The 27521-nt window shown below is 39.2% G+C and overlaps 1 protein-coding gene across 2 annotated transcripts in view; it reads right to left on the reverse strand.

The window, feature by feature from the left end:
• Positions 1–541: 541 nt before the first annotated feature.
• The window catches only part of UBL3 (ubiquitin like 3), a 48663-nt gene continuing 21683 nt past the window's right edge, over positions 542–27521 (reverse strand). For both annotated transcript variants that reach the window (XM_044927315.1, XM_006078582.4), the window contains exons 2-5: positions 12823–12931; positions 8296–8382; positions 3861–3938; positions 542–3557 (exon numbers count right to left, since the gene is read on the reverse strand). In XM_044927315.1, coding sequence (XP_044783250.1) covers positions 3505–3557; positions 3861–3938; positions 8296–8382; positions 12823–12931 — 327 coding nt within the window. In that variant the 3' untranslated portion in view covers positions 542–3504. The remainder of the gene's footprint in view (positions 3558–3860; positions 3939–8295; positions 8383–12822; positions 12932–27521) is intronic.

The raw sequence follows: 27521 nt of genomic DNA on the forward strand, positions 1-27521 counted from the left end.
GATGTCACTGTCAAGAGTCACAAAATAACTTAATAAATGAAATGTTCTCATGTCCTAGTACTGGATTAAACTTTACCAAGACTTAGATGTTGACTTGATTTTGTCCATGAGCTCTTTCAGAAGTCAGCTCTCCAGTCACCCAGTCCGTGAAAGGGCTTCATGTATCAAGAGTCTTCTGAAGAAAAGCGCGCCAGGAGGCCGGCTGCGACAGACTGAGGGAGCCACTGCCAATACCCACTGCCACGGCCAAGAGGCCCGCTCTGCCAGGACAGGGAAACTGCCGAGGAGACGGCCAGCAGCCTGTGCTTTGGTTTCAACCACAAGTATAGGCTATGCGTGCTCCTTCAAGCCCTCCTCCCACCCCCAATCACCTGGTTTGGCTCACCAGTGACTATATCACAAAATAATAATGGGAAAAAAAAACTAAAGAAATGCCTGTGACAGTTAGCAATAAGGACAGTGTGAAGGCGTACTCCATCTTACTTGATCACTTTCTCTTTGGTTTAGGTAACACAGAAGAATAAAAGGGCTGACACAATACTGCTTTTACTGAAGAATGTAATGAAATAAACTGAAGGAAAAAAAGAGGAAAATAGTGGAGACACAAAATTTTTACACCAAAATTATGAACATTAGTCATTTAAAAGAAGAGAAATATTCTACAACAGATGAAGAAAGTTTTAATTTCTTTTCACATTAAACATCATATACCACAATCAGCTAACAGAAATTACTGTAACATTGGTCAAGATGACATAAAACTAAGGATAAATGCCTGTTATGAGGAAACCTCATTTAATGTCAGTGATGATGTCAGATACTATACTTTTCCATGATAAGATATAATTTATCTTGAATAGAAAGTAAATAAGTCAGATCAAGGAGACATGCTGAGGTTTTAATAAAGAAGAAAAGCTTTGCCTTTCCCAGAACGCTTAAAATCCAGGACAATTTAGGTAAAAGACAGGAATTAAATACCAAGTGCTAGGAGGGCCTCAGGCCCGTAACTCAGGCTGTGTTCACAGGACTGGACCTCTGCAGCCCTCGCCTTTCCGTGCGCGAACTACTGTTTCTGGCAGAGGGATCTTCACTGGGATGTGGCATCAATTTTAACCGTCAAACAGTCCAAAGAACTATTTTAAAAAGGGACAGTTGAGTATTTTCATGTATACACTATTAAGGCATCTAAATTTTTGGTGTTTTCAGTATATAATTTTACTGCTATATTTTTTTTTTTTCATTTTGCACAACAATGATATTAGGTATTAAGTGACACATTTCTTTCTCTACTAATGATCCAGTTTATCCATTTTGCAAACTCCAAGTCTTGTGAAGGGAAATTTATAACGTGGTAACACATAGAAAAATACATAGAAAACCAACAGGGAATGTGGTTAGCCATCATAAAATTTCAATCATAATTTACTGATAGTCTTTAACTTTGGAAAAACAGAATAATTAGAATTAAAATAGTATTAAAAATAATTACCAGTAGTTTATATTAGGAAAGAATAGAGCCATAAATGGCTTAATTGCCCAATTAAGTAACTAGATTCTTTAGTCAACACTAACAGAATTCACATTTGAGCCAGTCAACAAAGCATATAAATATTTAACATCTCTTGAATAGAGCATCTTAGTGATAACAGAGACTACCTACTGCTACCCATTGTCATGACTGTGCACAAATTAACCAGGTTAAATATCAGATACACTGGGAATCCTCCCAAAACTAACAATAGAATATTCAACAAATTTTCTTAAAGATTCAGAAATAAAAATTGAACAATTATAACATGGATGAGACAGTACTTAAACAACTATCAACCTAATCAAAGACCTTTAAAATTACCACCAAAATGCACTATGATATTTTTTTATTTAGTGTGCAGAAAGAATCTATAAGTACAGGTTGCAGAAAGAAAATGTTTAGTACTATTTACATTCATTTTAAAACTCTGCTCTATACAAATTTAATTCTGATCAGTATGAACAATATTTTTGTAGATCTACTGCATATAAAGCCTTTTCATCAAAGCATTAACAATGAATAAAATAACCTGATTACCTTTCAACGAAGCTGACTGAAGCCATTTACACTCACTGCTTAGAAGGGCCGTGGACACTCGTCTCAGTACAGAACATTATGTCAGCCTGCAACTTCATTTTTATAAAGGCTAGAGTTATTTATATGGAATATTGTTCTATATACTACACGCCAATCTATATTTAAGTTCTACAGTTAGGTATTTTATGAGGTTTTTATTAAATATATTCTACACATATTCGCAATTTCACCCAGGAAGAATTTCTTCCCAGTGAAAAAATATAAAATCTTTTATATTTTTTTACAGGTTTAGATGAAACTAGCTCATGCTTTAGTGCTGTGCAAATTGTTTTTAGCATATCAATTTTTAAATTATCGGTACAAAACAAAAGAATGGCATCCTTAATCAAGTATGCCTTGAAAATCAGCTTTCGATTTTAATACAATTGCAAGCACTAATACCCAAGGCAAACTACATAAAGAAACAAAATTAGTCCTATGGAGAATTTTTAATTTTAAGAATTCATCTGAGCTCTCATTAATGAGTAAGTATGACACGGGACACAGAGATGAGCAATAATTACGGAAAATTGAATTTGCTGATATTCAAATACATAAAAGTGGTGAATCCATGAGGTTTTCTAATATTTCTGTGCAATCATGGAAATCTACGAGTGACTGGAACCCCCCCGCGTTAAGGCTAAGACGCGCGCCCGCCCTCTTGTGCTGTGTGAACAAGCCCCCGTCAGTCTGCCTGGAGTGCGCGTGTGAAGGAAAGACACCTAGCGTCACGAGCCTCTGCTGAGCGCCTCCAGCAACAGGCACACTGTGTCTTTTCATCTGTCGCAGTGAGAACAGCGCGCTTGGGGCAGGATTCTGTGCCAGTGCAGCCGCCACGGCTGCCTTCGGTAGAATTCACCCAACATTTTAGGTTCTTTTCCATTTTTTCCTCTCAAGTTGGCCCAGCAATTAACTTCATTAATTGCTGAGTGTCTTCCAGTGTGGATTTACACATATGAGTATTTCTAGGTACCATAAACCATGTTATAAATTCTGCTGATGAAGAAAATAATTGACAATCATTTTTAGTGCAAAATTGTATTTGGAACACTTGATTTGTTAGTTCTGGTGATGAAAACTTTTGTGGCAGCAAAATGGTTTCTGCTATGAAAAATCACTTGTTAACTTTTCCCCTGGAGATTGACTTGCATTCAAAAATCAATTTATATTTTAAAACTGCTTAACATAAACAAAACTACTAGAAATAAAAAGTCATAGTGAAAAATGTCCTTGGTTCTTTTTACTTTCATGAGAGAAGATGACAGTTTTCACGTGGTGGTTGAGGTCCATGGGTCTACAGGCAGACTCTTCCTGAAGGTTCTGAAGCGATGCCGAGTCGCCCCTGGCCCGGCAGCACGCAAGACAAAGACCACGCCACACCGCGCCTGGCAGACAGCTTACAGGATGACACAACAGTTACTCTCTCCAGTCTTTTCACGATTCCTCTGACCTAGGGAAAGTGAAGAGAAGCCTTGTTTATAAAGATGCTTGGGGGAAGCAGAGGGATTCCAGCATAATAAGAAACAGATTTTTTTTTTTTTTTGCTTAATGTTGGCATTTTTTAAAATTAAAAGGCTATAATAAATACCCTTTTAGTTTTAGCCTGTCTCCAAAATGCCTGGTTATCCGCTTAGCGAGCTCTGACTATAAACTATGAAAACATCCTTTCCCCAGAATATCCAAGAGAACTGGAACCATTTGTGAATGCCTGCATCTGTGGTGCAAGGCAGAAAGCTCCCAGCACACAGCTCACCTTGGGAGTTTGGCTCTGGCAAGGTCTCTCTGGCCACCAAATGCATCACTGTTGTTTTGCCAAAAGGAAGCTTTAATGCTGTGTGAAAAGAAGACAGTTTGTTACATATACATCAACGTGTTGGAATCACTCACCAGAATTGAGACCACTTTAAAAATTGACTGCTTTCTGTATGACTTCCTCAACAGATAGCACTTCTTACCGGATACAGCATTTCTTACATAATGAAGTTAGGTTAATATTATCAGAAGCAATTTTTATAATTCAGAAATTATTTAGCTATGACTATTAGTTTGACATATAAAAACATACTGTGTAAGGAAGGGGAAAGAGAAAATACATAATTGCTTAACCTAATTTTATTTAGTCACCTAATAAAATTCCTGCATCAAAGAGGTCACCACAATGTAGAAATAGAAGAAATGACATATTAATGATTTTAAACATAATAATAATACATAATTTTATTATTTTCAACCTTATATTCTTCAATTAGAAAACAATTTTCTTTAAAAGGTTACTTTAAACGAATCACTGTTTGGCATTATTAGTAATCACTGTTTTCTAATCAAGCCTTTAAAAGGTTTTTCTCATTTATAAGTAACAATTTTTATTATGAAATATTTCAGAAAGAGTAATATAACGCACCCATGTATCTATGAACCAGTTACACAAAGTAAATCCCTTTGTCTTTCTGTGTATAAAATGAGAAGGAGACAGTGGAGCTACGGCCTGGAGTTGTTTCTGCAGCTGCAACGTTCTAGTTCTGAGTTTCAATCTATCCCCTCACTTGGAATTGAAGGCAGGCTCAGATCAGTACCCAACAAGCTCAGCCCTCCTGCCACCCGCTGTTTAAATCTTCTCTATAGGATGATGGTTAAGAAGAGCCCTAATAATCTTCAATATTCCTAATATTTCATATGATCAAGGTGACTTTCCATCTTATTTAATGCTAGCCAGCAGCCATGAAATTAAAAGACGCTTACTCCTTGGAAGGAAAGTTATGACTAACCTAGATACCATATTGAAAAACAGAGACATTACTTTGCCAACAAAGGTTCATCTAGTCAAGGCTATGGTTTTTCCTGTGGTCATGTATGGATGTGAGAGTTGGACTGTGAAGAAGGCTGAGCGCCAAAGAATTGATGCTTTTGAACTGTGGTGTTGGAGAAGACTCTTGAGAGTCCCTTGGACTGCAAGGAGATCCAACCAGTCCGTCCTAAAGGAGATCAGTCTTGGGTGTTCTTTGGAAGGACTGATGCTAAAGCTGAAACTCCAATACTTTGGCTATTTCATGCCAAGAGCTGACTCATTGGAAAAGACTCTGATGCTGGGAGGGATTGGGGGCAAGAGGAGAAGGGGACGACAGAGGATGAGATGGCTGGATGGCATCACTGACTCGATGGACATGAGTTTGAGTGAACTCCAGCAGTTGGTGATGGACAGGGAGGCCTGGCGTGCTGCGATTCATGGGGTTGCAAAGAGTTGGACACGACTGAGTGACTGAACTGAACTGAACTGAACTGAGCCACTATTTGGTCTATTCTAAGTTGAAGTGAAGCCTAACGGCCCCAAATACACAGTAGGCTGAAACAAGAGTGCCCTTACTAGATAACCTCCTGGGCCTGCTTTAACACTGAAATGCAAACAAAATTTTATATTACCAAACATTTCACTAAATGTATTGGGAAAGCCTGAATGAATTTGCAACGTCCACACACCAAGCTGTGGACCACTCTCACACCACTTCCTGACCACAGGCAGCCAGCCCTGCATTAAGAGCACATCCTGCCACTCACTCACTGTGAGATGGGTTCTGAGTGCCATCTGCCTCCTCCTGATGCCTCAGTTTCCCCCACCCAAACTGGGAGACAAATTCGAGCGCCCGCCCCTTACCACTGTATTGATTAAAAGAAACAATCCAGGGAAGTGCCTACCACAGGGCTCGGCCCAAAGAAGCACCCCATAAATTTTACTGCAATCACCATTATCATCTTTCTGAGCAGCAAGAAAAATGGGTCTCAGAGAACAGGTGTGCAAACTGAGATGCAAATGTGGAGAAACACTGTGGTCAGGCCTAGGAAGCTGCTGAGGGGCTTACCCATTTAGGCTACACATCTGACTAATGGGAACAGTTACTGTTCTTCTGCATCTGAATTTTAACTTGAAAGAGCAGACACCGACACTAATGGCATCAGAGGAGAAAAAGGAAGGGGGATACGAGACCTGAGACGCCCTCTCTCCTTCACTGTGGGGGCTCTGCCTTCTGCTGCGGCAGTGCACAGCAGCCAGGACACAGGTCCCCACGCTTCACACAGGAGCCACCGGGGGCGACACAGCCCTAGCAGGCAGGGAGACGGGGAGGGGGACTGGGTGCGCAGAAATCTGCATTTAAAGGAAGATACCGACACCCACAGGGTGGCAGGGTTACAGTACAGAGCAACCCTCGAGCCGTGTAGAGCACGCCCAGGCCTGCTCCACGCTGGCCATTCAACGGTATGACGCTGTGCACCGTCTCCTCAGTACTCACATTCAAGAATATAGGAGACAAAGAAAAACAGTAACCAAAGCCCCTCAAGGGGTGAATGTCATTACCCAGATTTACTGATCAACTTAGAGGATCCAGGTTATATTCTCATATTGTCTAAATCACAAGACCAGAGAGATGGTTGGTTTTAAAAAGATTGACAGCAACATAGAAATAATGTAAGTCAATCTATTAATCGTTCAAAAACAAATTCCAAAAAACAATCAATGATTTGATTTTAACACAAATTCTATGATCTTTAACATGAAGTTGGAGCTTTAGGGCCACAACAGAGAGGTAATTAAATTAAGTAGGTGAGAAAATGCTCACACAGGTCAACACTTAAAGGGAAGTGGAGTCTCAAGACGCACTCGTGGAGTCAATAGGTTAATTCAGGCCATGTCTCCCAGTGACATTCCAAGAGTTACTTGAGGCACAGATAATCAAAAGAAAGGCTAAAATACGGTCCCATTTTCAATGAATGTGAAATACAGCCAAGGACAACACTTGTAATTACATACTGAAACGTTCTATCTATCTGTCATAATAATCATTTGCATTCATCTACTCCAGCCCTCGTCACACAGCATTTTAACAGTGAATTTTATCTGCTTCTACTATCTAATACCAGAGTACCTTGAAGGAAGAGATTCTATCTTTTTCAGTCCTGTACCTTTAAGTGTTTAGCACTATTGTCACGTAAGAAATAAATAGATGCTGAATGAATGAGTGAATGAATGAAAATAGCCTATCTTTAAGGAGAATCAGATTAAACATTTCAATTGTTAGGTTTAGAGAAAAAAACTCATGACTATATGTATACAAAGATACATTAAAGTAGATCACTTCCTCTGCCTACAAATTTCTATTGTTAATTATCACAATATATTTGAAATACCTGTACTTAAAAACAAATTCTGCTCATGGTAGAAAATGCATCCCCGTGCGGGGGCACTACTGAGCCACGTCTCTTCATTCACACGTGAAGAGCAGCGAAAACTGACACAGTGTGTAATGCGTGCAAGCGCTGCTCTGAGGCCCTATGGCCATTCTACCTTACTGACGAGGGAACCACACTAGGACAGAGAGCAGCAAGTGGCCGGAGCACGGTCACGGAGCCAGTGCGCAGCGCAGCTAAGCTCCGACATGGACAACCTGGCTCTAAGGTCTGCTCTTCCAGTCGCTATATGTCACCGTTTCTCTAACATGACTCACTCACCGGTACTTCTGCATGATTAGCAATTCCATCAATTATAGTCAAAATGAAAACATCCCTTCAATATTATATCTGAAAATCCACCATCATAAACTTTGCCAAGTTTGTGTGTCTGGATTTAACTTAAAAATATGACATCTAAATTATATTGCTATGCTATGCTAAGTCACTTCAGTCGTGTCCGACTCTGTGTGACCCCATAGACGGCAGCCCACCAGGCTCCCCCGTCCCTGGGATTCTCCAGGCAAGAACACTGGAGTGGGTTGCCATTTCCTTCTCCAATGCATGAAGGTGAAAAGTGAACGTGAAGTCGCTCAGTCGTGTCCGACTCTTAGCGACCCCATGGATTGCAGCCTAACAGGCTCCTCCGTCCATGGGATTTTCCAGGCAAGCGTACTGGAGTGGGGTGCCATTATATTACCCAGAAGTAAAATTACACTACATTTATAAAATAATAAGTGTGGATTCCCATCTCTAATGGCTTAAGAGTTTATTTTACAAGGTGGTAAACACTTAAGCATAGAGCTGAAATTAGAATGCAAAATGTAAAAATGTAGACATACCAAAAACTAGGCAAAATTCATAGAGTTTGAAATTGTATGTTTTTAGCAAAACCAGACATAAGCATCTAAACAAACAAATGATGCTGCTGCAACACAGGCACTAAGTCCCATTACAAAGGTGGCCATTACCTCCTAATGTGACATTTCCGTGCAGAAATCTTCCTTGATAAATAAGGCGTAGAATATTTGGACTGCTGACCTGCTCTTCTTCCCAGTCTGAAAAGAACCAGGGAATTGTTAGGTGCATTTCAACATAAAATTAAGGTATTACCGCATTGTTCTAAAATTCTGATCCCATTCAGATGAAGAGTATCAGAGAGGACACCTGGAGCTTCCTGCTAACTGGAATAATCACGACTCTCGCAAGCACTGTTCTCACTGCTTCTCACTATACAGCAGGAACTGCTTAAGGTTAGTCTTTGCTTCTTAAAAAACACCAAAATGTGCCAGAACACAGTCCTGAAGTTTAAAAACTAAAACAAATGAGTTGGGGAAAGTCTAATCCTAGTTAAAAAGAAGTCAGTTGAAAATTAATTTTGATTATCAAAATAACAAAACATCGCAATATTCCGGTATCTGTACCTGTTAAAACATGTATTTGAGGCTGGAAACAGTAGGTTTAACAAAGATTTTTAAAAGCGTTAGTATATTGGTAAAGAGCATAACAACAACAAAAAATTATACCTCAGTAACTAGAAAATAAAAATTTTAAAAAGCAGAACAGTGTCTACTTTTTCATAATGTGGATAACTTTATTGCTTTTTTAAAGCCAATTGATAAACACTACAGAAGATACAATTTTAGTTCAGTTTACCCAAAATTCTCAGAATGAACTTGAAAAGCAACAGATATCACAAGGTACCATATATACAAGTATGAAATCTAGGATAATGTGCAAAGACAATGGAAAGACAACTGGTGTGTAGGATGGATAACAGAATACTTCAGTTTAGAGAATACCTTACCTTATTATGGTAAAATACGGAATACGATTCTGTCAAAACAGTAGTTTGAGGACACTGTATCATGACAAAGTATGGGGTTAGTAATTTTCACTACCTTGTAGATATAGAATTTGAAGTTGTGACTTTGATAGAGATTTGAAAATTCCATCATCACCTTTCTTAAGAATTCTAGCATCATGTGTGTGTTTCCTACAGAAGTTCCTGCTTTCATGAGATAACTGTCAACACAAAAACTAGTTTAAAAGACTCTCAAGAGCAAGTGACAGAAGATAAAGGAGGTGAGTGGAGGGTCTCCCTTTTGCCTTGTTTTGACTGTTCAAGATGATGAAGTGCGTTTGATACCACCAGTGCCTGTGGGTGACTCAGCATGGCCGGAAAGAAGAGACGAGCCCCTGCCCCGCCCCCAGCCTTTCCCGCATCCGTCCCCCTTCAGTGCCCTCTGACTCCCATGGTCCCAGGCCCCTCTCCTCCAGAAGGAAGATCGAGTTGTTAACACTTTGGTATGGATTACTTTGAATTCATCACACCCAAGATTATTGTGAATAGAATATTTCCTTTAGCATTGTTCATTTGGTCAATAAATTTGGAAAACTCAGCAGTGGCCACAGGACTGGAAAAGGTCAATTTTCACTCGAATCCCCAAAAAGGGCAATACCAAAGAATGTTCAAACTATCGCACAATTGCACTCATTTCACATGCTAGCAAGGTAATGCTCAAAATCCTTCAAGTTAGGTTTCAACAATAGGTGAACTGAGAACTCCCAGATGTACAAGCTGGATTTAGAAATGGCAGAGGAGCAGGAGATCAAACTGCCAACATCCACTGGATCAGAGAAGAAGCAAGAGATTCCAGAAAAACATCTATTTCTGCTTCACTGACTATGCTAAAGCCTTTAACTCTGTCAATCACAACAAACTATGGAAAATTCTTAAAGGGATGGGAATACCAGACCACCTTACCTGCCTCCTGAGAAACCTGTATGCAGGTCAAGAAGCAACAGTTAGAACCTGGACATGGAACAACAGATTGGTTCCAAATTGGGAAAGGATTTTACGTCAAGGCTATATACTGCCACCCTGCTTATTTAATTTATATGCAGAGTACATCATGTAAAATGCTGGGCTCGATGAAGCACAAGCTGGAATCAAGAATGCCAGGAGAAATGTAACTAAGATCATGGCATCCACTCCCATAACTTCATGGCAAATAGATGGGGAAACAATAGAAACAATGACAGACTTTATTTTCTCGGGCTCCAAAATCACTGCAGACGGTGACTGCAGCCATGAAATAAAAAGACACTTGCTCCTCGGAAGAAAAGCTATGACAATCCTAGACAGCATATTAAAAAGGAGAGGCATCACTTTGCTGACAAAGGTCCATATAGTTAAAAACCTATGGTTTTTCCAGTAGTCATATACGGATGTGAGAGTTGGACTATGAAGATGCTGAGCATCAAAGAATTGATGCTTTTGAACTTTGGATTTGGAGAAGACTCTTGAAAGTCCCTCGGACTGAAAGGAGATCCAACCAGTCCATTCTAAAGGAAATCAGTCCTGACTATTCATTGGAAGGACTGATGCTGAAGCTGAAGCTTCAATACTTTGGCACCTGATGCAAAAAGCCAATTCACTGGAAAAGACCCTAATGCTGGGAAAGATTGAGGGCAGGAGAAGGAGGAGGCAACAGAGGATGAGATGGTCAGATAGCATCAATGAATCAATGGACATGAGTTTGAGCAAACTGGGAGATAGTGAAGGACAGGGAAGCTCGGCACGCTGCAGTCCATGGGGTCTCAGAGTTGGACACAACTTAGCCACTAAACAAACAACATCACTCTCAGACATTTGAAAATGCTTTTCACAGTCTTACTTATCTATCTGCCTGGCTGTGAAGACAATCCAGTATTCTAAGTTTAGTTACTTCAGCTCTTCTGAAATTCCTTCTTACCTATGACCTTTAGCTCCAGTCTCTTTCTGATTCAGGAGCTAGTATTGACTTGTTCCTTGGTTATCAGCAAGAAGAAAGACCCAGTCATTTCAAAGTATTTGTCTAAAGCAGTATTTCTTAAACTCAGGTCTATGAATCCTTAAGACAGGTTCTTTGGGTCTGAAAGTCCCAAAGAATCATCAAGAGTTTTTAGACTGTCTTTTCATTTTAATGATAACCTGGATGAGATTATCTAGATAATTCAAAGTATTACCTTACAACCAAGTACAGCCTTGGGACTTTAGTGCTCATGTATGCGTTTAAGCTTATGACTGTACTGGTACCAAGCAGTACTTCTTTAATTGTCAAGAGGTTAACAAGAAAAGAACAAAGGTCGACTTAATACATAAATGACATGTTCCTGTCAGTGAAGGCTGAATGACAATTTGGTACACTGTGTGCATGAAGGGTCTGTGGTAAATCCACACATAACTGGGTTATCTACAGCCAGCGGGAGAGGAGGCACGCCATTCTCCACAGTACCATATTCATGGGGCAAGCAGTGAGTGAGTGTTAGCAAAAATATGCCACGTGGCACATTAAAGTTGTTAATTTGAACATTACTGGTTTTAGAGCTATATTTGCATTTTCTTTGTAGATCTGTTTTAGTTTTATGGTTGTATAGAAGTTAATAAGGATTAAAGAGTTTCTTCTAAAAGAGCTTCATATAACATTATTTTAGGTTGAGCACTACTGATCTAATTGATTCATTTTGTATACACTGTGTTCTTTGTTAATACAAGTCTTGTGCTTTAAGAAGTACAAACTGTTTTGGTTAGCTCCTCTGTCCATGGGATTCTCCAGGCCAGAATACTGGAGTGGGTAGCCTTTCCCTTCTCCAGGGGATCTTCCCAACCCAGGGATCGAATCCAGGTCTCCCACATTGCAGGTGGATTCTTTACTGTCCGAGCCACCAGGGAAGTCCAGTAAAATTAGTGAAATCAGCACAAACAGTCGTATCACTAGGTACACGCAATTAAGAGGATTAAACTGATTTGGGTTAGCTTCATAGGAAGAATATAAGCGGAAGACTCGTTTGAGGATGGTATGAGTCTTATTACATGGAAAAAAAACAGAGAAAGGATCTCTCTCTCTTTCTCACACACACACACATAAATGCACACACTCCAAAATTCTGTCATGGATATTGGCTTGAAAATGCAAAGCATAAATGGATTTTATACCTTCTTGACCTTGTAGTAGTTCAGAAAACACAGGAAGTGACATGAATGAAATATTCACTTTCTGTCAAATGCCACCTAAGCAGGTTGTGTACAGAATAGACCAAAAATTTAAAAAATGTGTTATAATTTGTTAAAGATAGTTTTTCTTTGTTTTTACTTTGTGCTTTGGTGTAAAGAGAGTTACTGATATGAAAGTGTGTGTGTGTGTGTGTGTGTGTGTGTGTGTGTGTGTTAGCTACCTTGTGTTTTCCTTTAAAAAAAAATTTTCTTTTACATTAAAACAGCTTTAAGGCCACACAGCGACCTGATGCCCAGGCTCCTTTACCATTCTGCAGTGAGGGAGCTGAAATGCCAAACCCAGCAGGGATGCAGCAGCCCCTTCAACTTTAAGCCTTGTACCATCAATCATTTGCTTGTTTTCTTACATTTTACTTACAACTTTTTCAAAATGTCTGTGAAACAAGGCAGGGCACAAAGAATCAACATTATTCATTCTCAAGAGAAAACCACTACTCACCCATAGGCCAGTTGTCATACACGTGCTTTGCGATGTCAGAAGCAGAATCATTAGGAGAAAATAGGAACTCTTTCGTTTTCCCGCTCACCAAGATGAGGCGCAAGTTTATCTGAAAGAAGACAATGATTCTTTTAAAGTCTTAACATTTTTAAAGTAAAATAACAACTTTTCATTTCAGTCACATTCTCAATTAGTAATAATGCCATTTTCTGTTTTTTATTTACTTAAATTCTGATAAGATTCTTTTTAAAGGTCTAGAATTTGAGACATGATTTTCATTATTTAATACGTGTGTATGTGTGTGTGTGAGAGGATATATTTACCATATAAATGAACAAAGGGAAAGCAAAATTCATTATGCTTTTATAATGTTCATTGTAATTGTTCGGCAGTTTTCCACTGAACAGCTAATACAAGTTGTTACCCTGCAGATCACATCACTAAATACGAAAAAAAATTCAGTTGCTAATATGCTTCTTAGAAAAAAGGAAGAGAAAAAATAAACTATATGCAACTTTTTATCCTATAAAAATCATTCAAACCTAAACAAATTAACCAGAAACTATAATTTTGAAGAACTTCATTAGAGTTAATTGGAAGAGTCAATAACAGTAGTTCCTTTAATCCCAATGACATGATCATCCACTTTGGTGGAGCTCTGTGTAACAAAGAACACAGGTGCACCCTCAGTGGAACACCTAAGATGGACAGTAGAATTAACATTTTTGAGAGCCACTGGATTTACATTTCCAAGTCAATACAGATTTGCTTATACCATTCTTAATATAGTTTCCAAAATGTTCACTTAAAATTTTTCTTTGTCCATAATTCACACTTTTTTTCAACCACAATATTCATTCATCTCCCTTAAATATAGGTGAGGTTTTCTATACCTATAAGGCCTGTTATATGAGAGGAAATAACACCTTCCTAAAAAAGAAGGGTACAGCCAGAGCCCAGTTTCTCTACACACAGAGCACAGAGACTGCCAGTGCACCAGGTCACCCAAGCTCTCCTCCTCAGTTACTAACATCTTTTTATTATTATTTAAAAAAAAAAAAAAACAGTAAATGTGTAAGATGACAAAGTCTACAACGAATAAACTGGAATCTACTGCAGCACCACCAAGATACCAGGTCACTCATTTACTATCTGCCACCACCATGGCCACTGCTATTCCCAGTACCTCAAAATCACCACCTTGAAAATGTACTGATAATTATAAAATATCTCCTCAAGCAAAATGTTATACACACCCAACTCTGCATTCAACAGGATGTAACTGGATTTCACAGCAGATAGAGTAGAATCAGGTTCCATATTAGAAACCGTATTCTAACTGCTATGTACCCTATTATCTCAATTTTTAAAGTATTTCAAAAGATAAAAGAAACAGAAGTCTATATTTCAGGTGAAAAGCCCTTTTGATATGACCTGTGAGAATTTTTTGCTGTCTTTCCTAAATAAAATTAAATTATACCAAAGAACTTAATACAGGAAGAGGTCTGATGAAACAACACTGTTGGAAAGAAGTAATTTGATCCAGGAACCTTAAGTTCCATTAGAATAAAATTCAAGGAAGAATTTACAATAATGATTCAGTTGTAAGAAAGCACCACCTTCTTTCTTTCCCACAACAAATAAGTAATGAGTGACTGCTAAAGCAAGGAGCCTACCGTCTACATAATAGAGTGTGAGTTTTAGTTCTCACTCATACATAACTATTCAACACTGTCTCTTTATGTGTGAATATGGGTAAATATCTATTTGCTCTGAACTTACAAGGAATCTTTTAATAGCTTCAAACTACTGCAGAAGGGCCCTTCAGCCATTAATGCCCAAGAAATTATGCCCTTCAAAATGGGTCAGCCACATGTCTGCTTCACTCAGAAAGAAATATAATTAAATCCAGGCTTCCTAAGAGTTATGCAAATGATAGGAACCTACTATTTCCTGGGATCAACTTTTAAGTTAAAAATTAATTTCTACTGAGCTTTTATTCAAGTTATAATATTTTAAAATAACGAAGAAAATAGAAGAGTACTTGACCATTACTTTCCACAAAGGTTACACTGGCACATACTTTGAATTTTCCCTAATATCCATCAGCAAGAAAATGGACAAATAAATGATAGTGCATCCTCATCATGGAAGGTTCCTACAATCGTTAAATGACATGAGATACAGACCTATATGACTTGATGTGGAAAGACATCCACAATGTATTAAACAAAAAATAATACACACACCTCCACCTCATGAATACATAATGCTAACTGCATTCATGCTGCGAAGTTCTTGGCTTTTCCTATTTTAAACCTGATACAATCACTGTCACTAAAAAGCTCTTTCACATTTCAAAATCAACAGTCTAACAAATTTATGTCTATCAAGATGATCAGAATGTTGAAAACTTTTGGCCTGTAGATGTGTCTGACACAGTTAATTTTTGTTTTAAACGTTTACAGGTGGACATTAACTTTTCAGTTTGACACATATACTCTCAATTTACTCACACTGGTCTGCTTTATACACTTATACCTGGATGGCCACAGAAATTAAGTTTATAATTCTTGGTACAGTTTGAAAGTGGCTTTGAGCTACAAATTGAGAAACAAAAGAGTAAATCTTGAAGCAATCATCCAAACATCTAGCTATATAGGTTGGTCAGTAGCTAATTGTTCTTATAGTACAGTTAGGATTTCCTCAGCGGGTAAAGAGGGCAATGCAGGAGACAAAGGAGATGTAGGTTTGATCCCTGGGTTATAACGGAAGATCCTCTGCAGAAGAAAATGACAACCCACTCCAGTGTTCTTGCCTGAAAACTCCCATGGACAGAGGAACCTGGTGGGCTACAGTCCATGGAGTCGCAAAGAGTCGAATACCACTGAGCAACTAAGCAAGCACAGTATAGGTAGAATCTATCATGCTCATTCAGATTAAATGTCAATTACAGCTCCTCTCAGTAAACGTATAGCAGTCCCTACAAATGTGAGCTAGTTTCTTTAGAAAGATTAAGTATTAATTATTTAAATACTTTTTAATGAAAGACCTTTTTTCTTCTTTGAAGCCAAGGTAAGTCAATCTATAATTTACCTTAAAAGAATCTCTGCTTGTGGGGTACTGGTATTCTCAACACATCAACAGTGGGTTACAAACAACACTCTTATTTACAGCTTAAAATGTGATATACTCATATACACACTCATCTAAAAACAAAACTGTTCATCAGGACTCTGAATGACTTGGTAGGAGATGGAGTTCTTATTACGGAATAATATACCCAAGGGATGGCACTTAGACCATCCAAATGAATGATACATATTTTATAATTACTTTGGAGGCAAAACAAATCAAAACAAGACTATCAGTGAAGCAGAACTACCATGATCATTTCCTGTAAAGCCAATGGAAACAAAAGAAGCTCTTTCATGCATGTAATTTCAAGTTAGTTTGTTTGTTTTAAGATTTTCGGTCAAATTGATTGTGATTCCTATTTGTTGGATTATATCAATTATATAATTATATCAATTATATCAATTCCAGTGGGAAAGAGGTTAGACTTTCTTTGCAAATCACTTTTTAAAAGTTCTCAATTTATCTCAAGGGGATTATATCGAGTTAAAAAAAAAAAAGTAAATTCAAAAGATGACATGGTATATATGATTCCATTTATACAATATTTTTGAAATTACTAAGTAAGAGATGGAGAGAAGTGGTGGCTGGGTTCTAGGAAGAGGGGAAGAGAGAGAGCGGCTGTGTCTATAAAGGGACGTACAGGGATCCTCGGGGTGGAACTGAAACGTGTGCCGCTGGGTAAGCGGCCTGTGACTCTGCACAGAACTACATCCACACAGACACTAACGAGGGCATGCGAAATGGAGAGCTTCGAATAAAGCCTGCGGATTTCATCAGCGTCCACTCCCTGAGGCTACCGAACCACTTATAAGATGCTAGCTATCATTAGGGAAAACTAGGTGAAGGGTGTATGGGATTTCCTTGTATTATTTCTTACCATCCCATGTAAATCCATAATTATCTCAAAAAGATTATTTTAAAAAATTAAGAGCTTGACTTCCTAAAAATGTATATGGTGGTTTATGTTTGTCTTTACTTATCTTTCTTATTTTTATCTGAAGGTGAACAGTGCTTTTTAAAAAATAATCCTGTATCAAAATAGCTACTTCATCTAGAGTAAAAATACAAACTACCAGTGACTTAAGGTATGAGGCTGAAAAGAGATAAGCGTATTTTTTTTTCTAGACCTATGGACTTAAATGGCATGTTTTGAATTTCTGTTAACTGTATGTTAAAGAAAAATGGAACGAAGGAGGAATATGTTCATGTTTCTACACAGGACTGATTAAAAACAAATTATTCAAATAACTGCGGTGCTTAGATATGATAATTACATAAACTTTCTTTTAGTTGTTCATTTATTCAGACATTTTCTGAAACAGATACAGTGCTTGGTGCCTGATTACAAAATATTTAACATGAAACTTGTGGAGATTTCATACCCTGGAAGCTAGGAGACATACAAACAACTGATTGTGGAGGAGGGGGTGGCTACAAAGTGCTCAACAAGAATTTGCTAAATGAATATAAAAGAGAAAAGAAAGCAGAACCTGTGAGTTGGAGATTCCAGAGTAGGGTGTGTAATGTACAGTGGCCAGAAGTAAAACTGCGACTACCCACGCACCTAGTTGGTACTCAGTCTAGTGGACTCTGATGCTACCACCCACCTCTCAGAGTCCTGGGAATGACAGGAGGGATGTTAGCAAGCGGGAGGCTGAGAGCTGAACCCAGGGCACCACCACCAATACCCGCTGGGTGCCGCCCTGCTCAAGTGGCCGGTGGCCCAGGCAAACTCCTCAGCAAGGTCTCCATGATTATCCTCTGTCACCCCAACCCCTCCTGCCCCACCATGCCCCAGTCGCATGGACCTTCTTTCAGGGCCTCAAGCTGCCAAGCTCTCTGCCTCAAGGCCTGTATCCAGGTTGTTCCTCCTGGCTGAAATGCGCGCTGCCCCACTCCAATCCACACACACTCTGGGCTCACATGCTTGAGAGGGGATGGCATAAAAAAATTCTCCTGCACCTAGTCACCCTGGATGAAGTGATAAAACTACATTTTCAAACAAAGAGCAGGAGAAGAATTTCAAAATATAACTGAAGAAGCCAAGAAAGCATTCCTACTTTTTTATTGGAATGAAGGAGTACTCCTAATTGTGAAGAAGTTGTAAGGCATTCATGAAAACAGATTTTACCTTCTAAGAAAATACACCTGGATTCTTATCTCTGAATTTACTTGTATTATGTACTCATAAACTAACGTACACTGAGATTTACTAAATGGATTAAACCTATGGGATCTTTACCTTCTTTTTAACACTTAAAATGATGAAAATGATGTAGATTCCAATGTACATGAACTATTAAATCTGTAGCAGTAAAAACTCAATAAGAAAGTAAGTGAAAGAAAGAAAGTAAAGTCGCTCAGTCATGCCCAACTCTTTGCGACCCCATGGACAGTAGCCTGCACCAAGCTCCTCCGTCCATGGGATTTTCAAGGCAAGAGTACTGGAGTGGGTTGCCATTTCCTTCTCCAGGGAATGTTCCCAACCCAGGGATCGAACCCAGGTCTCTCACATTGTAGACAGATGCTTTACTGTCTGAGCCACCAACATCTACTCTGAAAAATAGGTAAAGGAGAGGTCAAAGAGTCCTCTAGCTTAAGTTCCCAAGTAAAATTATCAGGGAACACAAGCCCTGCCACAGACCACAGTGATAAAAGAAAAACAGTTGCCCTGAACAGGGGAAAAAATAACAAGGCATTTTAAAAATCATCCTATTCTTTACAATATGTTTGTCAGTCAATTGATTATTCAAAAGTGATAGCCAGCTCTCCTGTCCAAGAAGAACTCATTCTGGGCAGCCATGAAGACAACGATTGTCCCCGGCCGCCTGGATCCGCAAGCTTATTCAGCTCGCAGACGGCTCGCGTCGACCTGTGACTAGGGATCCCGTCACTCAGTGGTGCCCCAGAGAGCCATGACCTCATGTGCTCCTGACAGTGAGGTTCTCATTTATAACTAGACATCTCTGGAACACTCATGAATTCTTACTTGAATATAACTGCTTTATTACTTATTATTTATTAAATTTTAAAGTCACAATAAATGATTTTACTTAGGATTCGTGTGGCAAATTACTTTGCTGCGAAACTCCACAAAAGGAGCAGAAAATGGAAAAGGCAAACATGATAAATGCGTCTACATCAGTACATAATGTTCAGTACAACTGCCAGTAAAACAGCACAGAGGTCTGCATCTATGCAGGACATGCCACCTGAGCTAAGAATGTCTATTGCTTTTTAACATAATCACGGAGTGCTCCTCATTAGGGGTGAATGCATCAAGGCTATTCATTTAGAAAAACACAAGACCTGTGTGTTACTGAAGTTGTTACTGAATATAAATCCAGCATCATCAAAACATTTAGCATTACAATACAGAAAGCAAATGCAATAGCAGCAGATGGCTTCAATTAGATTGTAAACGCAACAGCAGAAATCACAAAGCCTTGGATTGCAGGAGACCCTGGTTCAATTCCTGGGTCAGAAGATCCTCTGGAGAAGGGACAGGCTACCCACTCCAGTGTTCTTGGGCTTCCCTTGTGGCTCAGCTGGTAAAGAATCCGCCTGCAATGCAGGAGACCTGGGTTCGATTCCTGGGTTGGGAAGACCTCTGGAGAAGGGAAAGGCTACCCACTCCAATATTCTGGCCTGGAGAATTCCATGGATCGTACAGTCCATGAGATTGCAAAGAGCTGGATACAACTGAGCGACTTTCACTTTTCTTTCTTTGGATTCCTTCTATGTCTTTACTTCCTTCTACTTCCTCCCACCATCAGCCAGTTTGTTTGTTTTTTGTTGTGTGTTTTTTTTTACAGATTAGGTATCTGTGGCAGCATTACGTATTACACATCCTAATGAAGGCATGCTACAAGTACTGAACCAACTAATCATGCTCCCTAAAGTGCGTCAATAAAATCATCAGGGGGCCATTAGAGAGGAAGAGAGAGAGACCATGATCAGGACTTTGTCTCTAAGAAGCCACAGCAACACTGAAGAGGTAACCTGACAGTCCAAGTGCTTACTAACAATCCTTATTCCAAAGTTTCAAAGCCCTCTGAATTGTCTACAATCGCTCTACACACTTTTCAGTCTTTAAACTGCTATTATTTTGGTAATTTAAATCTGAATAAGGTAACCCGAGCATATACAATTAGAAAATATGTGGAAAAAAAAAACTTCTAAGCAGTCTTGCTATGCTGCAGCACAGCTACTGTACAACACACCTGTATATATGAATTACTTCTCAAATGAGAATTTAGCAAAGAATTCACAACTCTGTAAGACTCAAACTACTCATCAAACTACCATTCTGGTCATTTTTGTCGTGCTTGATGTTATTGATGGTGGTGACAACAAAAAGACTTACTGACTACTTAGCATGTGTCAGACACTGTGCTAACCACTATTGCATAAGGCAGATAGCATCTTTACTTTCCAGATGAGCCAACTGAGGCTTAACTGAGGATAAGCATCCTGCCAGAGTTAAGAGGGAGATTTCTCCACTTCATTGCACAGCTGGAGGCTGCTTATCAGCCTGACCGCTCACCGCTCATCCCGGACACCGTGCCAGCACTTCACTGTTCTGGGAGCTAGGTTTGTTAGTTGTAACACAACTACTACCGACATGTTTCATACTGCAGAGTTCACAAAATTTATATAAAGTCTCTGGATACTCACACCACCCTCATTTTCTCACCTACCCAGGGTCACGTGCCTGGTGGCTAGACAAGGGCTTACATCCAGAGAATACCCTTACTACTCAGAATCTACTTTAAAGCTCAAATGAGACAGTATGTGAAAGTATTCTGTAAACTCTAAAACTTTCTGCAAAAACATAAAATAGCATATTATTATCCATGTTCCCTGATTAGGGAGGAAGTGATTGTATTCAATGATATCTCGAGTTCCATTTAGATGTAAAACTGCAAGTTAGAGGAGTTTTTAAGTTTTCCTTTGCCATTAGAAGCTAATTTTAAAAAACAGATTCCCACCAGAGGACTATTAACATTTTTTACACAGTATGATGACGCTCTACAAAATTTTTCTTTTTCTCAAAATAATGTTAAGAATCTCTCCATGATATTAACCACGCATTCAGCCGGAAAAAAAAAAAGTACCTGCTATGCACAAACTGCGTATGAAAAGAAGCAAACGGGCAAAAGATCACCTGTGAGAAAGGGCCATGAAACAACCAAGACTCTGGAACAGGGAGCTTTGGGGGCTTCACTGAAGGCCTCGCTGAGGACCTAAAACAGGAGCTGGAGATGCCAAGAGTGGGCAGCATGACACTCTGGGCAGTGGACCAGCACGTATGAGGACTTCAAGGAACAAAAGGAAGAACCTGACAAGTGCAGGGACAGACTAGCAACTGAGGAAGGGTGGCACAGATGAGGCTGAAGAGCTCGCAAGGGCTGGATCCGTTCACACAACCTGGGAGGCGTCTGAGTGTTCACCGCGAACTGTGAGACCGTTTAAAAGTTTTAAACAGCGAGGCTCATGATTCAAATTCCACTGAAGATCGCCTTGACTGCTGTACGGATAAAGCGGCTGATGAGATAAGATGAGAGCCCAGACTGAGCCCCGAAGAAAAGTTAACACTTTCAAAGCAAATCAAGAGCTGGCAAAGGAAACTGAGAGGAGGGAGCTAAGAACACAACACAAAATAGCTGTGCATGAGGGGCCGCGCAAGCCAGGAGAAGAAAGTGTCAAGGGAAGACCAGGTGCGCTCCTATTTTAAGTTCTGCTGAGAGGCCAAGTACAATGAAGACAGAAAAGCATTTTCTGGATTTATATCCTAGAGATCACTAATGACCTAGAACAGTTCCGGGGCATGCAGCCCATTCTGTGCACAACCTTTGTAAATATTTAATGACTACTTAATTTCCCACTAAGTGAAAATACAGCCATTTTTTCCTATAAAAATGAGTTTCCTACATAGGAATTAGCTATTTTTTAATTCAATTAAAGAACATGAATTACCTTATTTGAACTAACATTGCTTATAATACAAACTAGGAGGGAGAACTCTCAACACAGGAAAGGAGCTGCAGAAAGGACACACAGGGACACAGAGCCCCTCTGTCTCAAAGGCTGGCTCCTGCGCTGGCGCTGCATGTGCCCTCACCACTAAGACTGATGAGTTGCCAGCCTCCACAATCAGGGCCTGTCGGGCCACTCAAAACGCCAGCACCATGCATGCCTGGGCCCTTGACAACTCCAGTCAATGGGACAGAGGTTACAGTACCTGGGGAGGAAGGCCCTTCTCAAATAAATCACTGCTCAGGAAAAGCCTTTTGCCTTTCCATCTTTTCACCACCTGGAACATAAGGTGATATCCGGAGTTACCTTTAGACCACCAGATGGAAATCCACAGGTGAAAGAGAGAAGAGCAGAGAGACAGGAGGAGCCTGGTCCCTTGAGAGCCGCCTCAGGCCACTGCACTAACCCTAAATGGTCACCATCCAGATTTCTTGCTGCAGGAAGCATGTAAACCCCTCACTTTTTTTTATGCCACTAAGTACAATTCTGCAGTGACGTAACAGTTAAACACAATGCTAACAGATTCGTGCAATGTTCATTTCTTTCCTTCCTCATAAAGAGTGTAAGAAGCAACCTTTAACACAAGAGGACATCAGAACTATAGCAAACTTCATTGCACTAGGAGTGGCCACGTATCTAGCACACAGAAGACTGTCCCAGGCGGCCCAGTGGTAAAGAATGCACCCACCAATGCAGCCAATTCAGGTTTAAGCCCTAGGTTGGGAAGATTCCCTGGAGATGTAAATGGCAACCCACTCTAGTACTCTTGCCTGGGAAACCCCATGGACAGAGGAGCCTGGTGGGCTACAGCCCACGGAGTTGCAAAGAGTCAGACATGACTGAGTGACTAATTCTTTCTTGCTTTAGAAAAATTATGAATTAAAACACCCAAAACCTGGGAAATGTTTTGCCTAATTCTTTATACAAAATTGACCCTGCTTTTTGAAAACTGACCCTTACGAAACTGTATTTGTTTCAATATGGAAATGGTATAAAAATTAGTCTATCCTTCCATTAATTAATGTTGAGCAAATAAATATTTTTAAAATACTACTATTAGTTCCCAAGCTACATGAACTGACCCAACCCAGGGCAAAACAAAACAGCAACTGAAATGTCAATCCAGGGTAACCCAGCACTACAGCAGAAACCCTGTGCCATCCATCACACAGAGCCAACAAGCACCAACACAGACTTACAGGCCCGAGCACAGCAGCCTAGAAGGAGGCTCTATCCTACACTGAGAGGTCAGGGGAGTTCATCTGGTGGAGTGTGGATAGGGGAAGCACCTCTTAAATACACCTGCTTCAAACTTCGGAGATCCTCTCATTTGGACACTACAGAGCCATAAATGCACATACTTTGAGAAATCATCATGAATTGCCAATCTGCCATGGATCAAAGGAATCAAGGATATTAACGTTAGAATTACTTTACCAAGTTAGAAATTTCCTGAATAAATTTGGGAGGCCCAGAAACCAAGGAATATATTTAACCCACTGCAATAAAAACATCTTCATTTTATTCTCAGTTTTCTGAATACTATTTAATCCCCAAATATGTACTACCTTCTCAACTCAGAACCCCAAAACAAAAATTCAGATGACATTACTGGCATTTTGTGGAAAGTCTCAGGAAGTTGTGCTTCCTGAATTGCACAGAGATCTAAGTTACTAGGTGAGTTCCATACCAGGGCAAACAACTGGCTTTATCATTCACAAGCTGATTAAATGATTCCAATCCACAGAGAGAAGCACTCAGCGGAAGGTGTGTGAAAAACTCGCTTAAGGCAATAGGGGAAATCCATATAGTCCTTTCTTAACTTTGTTTTCTGGGACCAACTCGTGAACAGTTGCATGATCCATATATGTCTAAGGGAGATAAGCTTATCGTCTTCCAATATACATCAAGTAACCAGTCTCTGCAGGGCGCCATTATAAATATCCTTTATCAAACAACGATGCCTTTAGGATCTATTAGGTAGATGCTCAGGGACGTTTCCCCCCAAACTTTCAGGATGCTTGCTAGGAATTCTGCCACTTTTTAGGATTTTTTTTAAGCCAGCAGACTCTCTGAATTAGAAGAAATAATCTAGAGTTCCCTGGTGGCCTAGTGGTTAGAATTCTAGGCTTTCACTGTCATGGCTGTGGGTTCAATCGCTGGTTGGGGAACTGAGATCCCACAAGCCACGTGACGCAGCCAAAAAAATTTAAAAAATAAAGAAAAAAATCTATTAAGTAAAACACTAGGAATGAAAGCATTTTGTTAACTTTATGAAAAGCACTCCATAAGTATACTGCAATTTTATCAGTATTATTTAATTATGTCAATGTTAGTTATTATGTTACTATGTATAGAGTTCCTTCTTTCCCTCAGTTAAAGCACTGAAGGTATTGAAGAAACTAATTATGAAATATAATCACGGAATTTAGGGAATTTACTTTTAGAACCAACTAACAGTATAGAGATTTTATCACAGAAGTTGCTTGTGGTGGCTATCCAGAGAGTCTCTCTCTTGCTACAGGCTGAGATAATCAGTTTTAAACTGTGTCTAAAATAAGAGCAACTATGCCATCAAAGCTGACCTCTGGAAATCTTATAACCAAACTCAATTTGGTTATAAAATTTGCTGTTTGGAGGCCTTCATTGTTATTTTCTTGGTCTTAGCTAAACTCTACACAGCAGAGATAGAGACAGCGGTCTATTGCTGTATAGACCGCTATACAGACAGGTAAATTAGGAGTTATCTATCCCATGCTGTGTTATATCCTGACTCAAGATACGGAACACAAACTATATTAGGGGCACGTAATAAACCTCAAGAGCAAGGCAATACCATGGCAATGCTGCCATGTTATGTCCTCTTTATCCCTGGACATTTTGTTCTGCTGCTGCTGCTAAGTCGCTTCAGTCGTGTCCGACTCTGTGTGACCCGAGACGGCAGCCCACCAGGCTCCCCTGTCCCTGGGATTCTCCAGGCAAGAACACTGGAGTGGGTTGCCATTTCCTTCTCCATTGCATGAAAGTGAAAAGTGAAAGTGAAGTCGCTCAGTCGCGACTGACTCGAGGCAACCCCATGGACTATAGCCCACCAGGCTCCTCCATCCATGGGATTTTCTAGGCAAGAGTACTGGAGTGGCTTGCCATTGCCTTCTCCACATTTTGTTCTGAGGACTGTTCAATTCCTAGCTACAGTGCAAAATGCTAAACCACTTCAATTTTTAAAATCAGACGTAGAAGGTGGATATACAAATTTAATTTGTCTGTTTTATTCTTTCTAGAATAAAAGAACAAAAGCATTTTCTAGTTTAGGGTTTGAATGTCAATGTGGGGAAAGGCTACTACTAAACAGCTCAGTATGCTATAATGTTAAGAATAAAACTAAAAATTACAATAAATTTCAGTTCCTCTTTTATTCTATCTCCTGTTTGACAGATTTGTAGAGGCAGCAGAAACTCTGAATTTTTAAAAATCTGATTTAAGTAATTCAGGCTTGCTCTTGGGATTTACGTTTCAGTCCCCTCCCCACCCTTGGGGGTGGGGGTATGTGTTGAGAAGGACAGTTTCAGTAATGGTAATAAGAGACTGGGTCTCTCAGGGGAGGAACAGGGAAAGGGCCATAAACAAAATTGTTTAAATGTATTAGAAAGGACAGGGTTTCCAGAGGCTTTTGATATTTTAATGTAAACCTGTGATCCAACTCTATAAGCAGAAAGTAATCATAGGAGAAAAAACATCTCCAAACCAACAGAAGATCATCAAGTTTGTTAAAAGGGATATTCAAGTGCAAATCCACAGGTACGGATAAACTTGCACATGGGGCCAATCCCTACTCAGACCTACTCAGACCTAGAACTAGGTCAGGGTTTTGAGACAAGAGCAGGTAGCTGGGTGAATGGCAACCAAATGCCTTCTCTGTAAGCCAGGGATGCCAGTGAAACTTGGATTCGGAGTTTTTAAACTTCTGCTTTTATTCAGTTCAAGGATTATAGAAAAATAACTTCTAGCGTGAACTGTTTGCAAATGTTTATTTTTAGCTCTCCATTCACCCTTAACTGCATAAAGGATCGAAAAACAAAAGGCGGCAACAGCAGCAAAACAAAACTAAAAAATAAAAAAACAGCCATACTTTACCTCCAGCTCAGATACCCTCCAAACTTTCTAATTCATGATGAAATCTAAATTTAGACAAAGGAAAAAAGATTCTATCCTATACATCCTCTTCAGTCAGGAAGAGAAAGTTAATAGTATCTGAGAACCACAGGAATTCAGAGACACTTAACATCAATTATTTAAATAACTACTAACCTATCACAGAGCAAAGGAAAAAAGAGAACAAACTTTAGTTCTTAGTTCACTGACCAGAGGTACAAGCACAATTTTCTTCCTTTTCCTTGCAATAAAAAAGGAAGATAGCAACCTAATGATTTCCCACATTAACACCAATCAATCAACTGAAATATATTTCTCTGTCCAGGAACTATTTTTACATCTTTAGGCAATTTTCTTAGATTTCAAAGATTGTTATTTATTGAAAATGTTCTTAAGTCACATAATCTGTGTAAGTGCAATTATGCTCAAAATCTGTGGTCAATGTTTAAGTTTGTATATTCTGACAGCAAAGTCAGAACATTTTCTACTTCTTTTGAGAGGTAAGAGAAAAGCTGAGAATGCTAAGAATATTGCTACAGCAGGATTAGAAAAGAAAGTTACGACACTATGACTTCTTCAGGTCTCAATGTTCATAAGACAAAAAAAAACCACTTTAATGTTAAACAGCCTTTGAAACGTTAAATTTTTCAGCACCTTCAGTTCAAAACTAAAAGTGGCATAAATACTTGTCTTTATATGCTCTGTATCTGTAAGGCTGATAATGTTAGGTAATTATCGCTACTTTTGAAGCTGTAATGATTATTGTGGTTTAAAAAATCATTCTCATGTATATTTCATTCACACATACCAAATGTCATATGTAATATGATCTGTTTCAAAATCATTCAGGAAGAGCAAGTAAACACGACTGACCAGGAGCTAATAATTGTTGAAACTGCAATGTGGATACATGGGGATTTATTATACTTATCTCTCCACTTCTGTCTGCAATTTTTCATAAAACTTAAAATAAGTATTTACAAAATCCCACCTAAGGGACTCTTAATGTTGTAATTTAAAGAAGCTGAGTCAAAATGTAAAGCTGGTCATTTAACTTTGGGACAGAAAATGAGAAACTATCATAGCATAAGACGGAAGAGAAAGGCCAAGTAAGGTGTTTTGTTGCATCTATATCAGAAATCTTGGAATAACAGTTATAGACTTAACAAGAAATGCAGCCACCAGGGAATAAAATATTCCACCAAATCCAAGAACTAAGAAGGATGTTATAACAGTACTTTTACGAATCTGGAAGAAGTTAACCTACCTATTCAGATAGTTAGAATACTTAATAAAGCAGCTATATACTTTGTCCAATCCATCCCAGATAATCAATTTATAATAATGAATTAATTAAACAACTAGAGCAT

The sequence above is a fragment of the Bubalus bubalis genome, chromosome 13, assembly GCF_019923935.1.
Source record: "Bubalus bubalis isolate 160015118507 breed Murrah chromosome 13, NDDB_SH_1, whole genome shotgun sequence".
Classification (NCBI taxonomy): domain Eukaryota; kingdom Metazoa; phylum Chordata; class Mammalia; order Artiodactyla; family Bovidae; genus Bubalus; species Bubalus bubalis.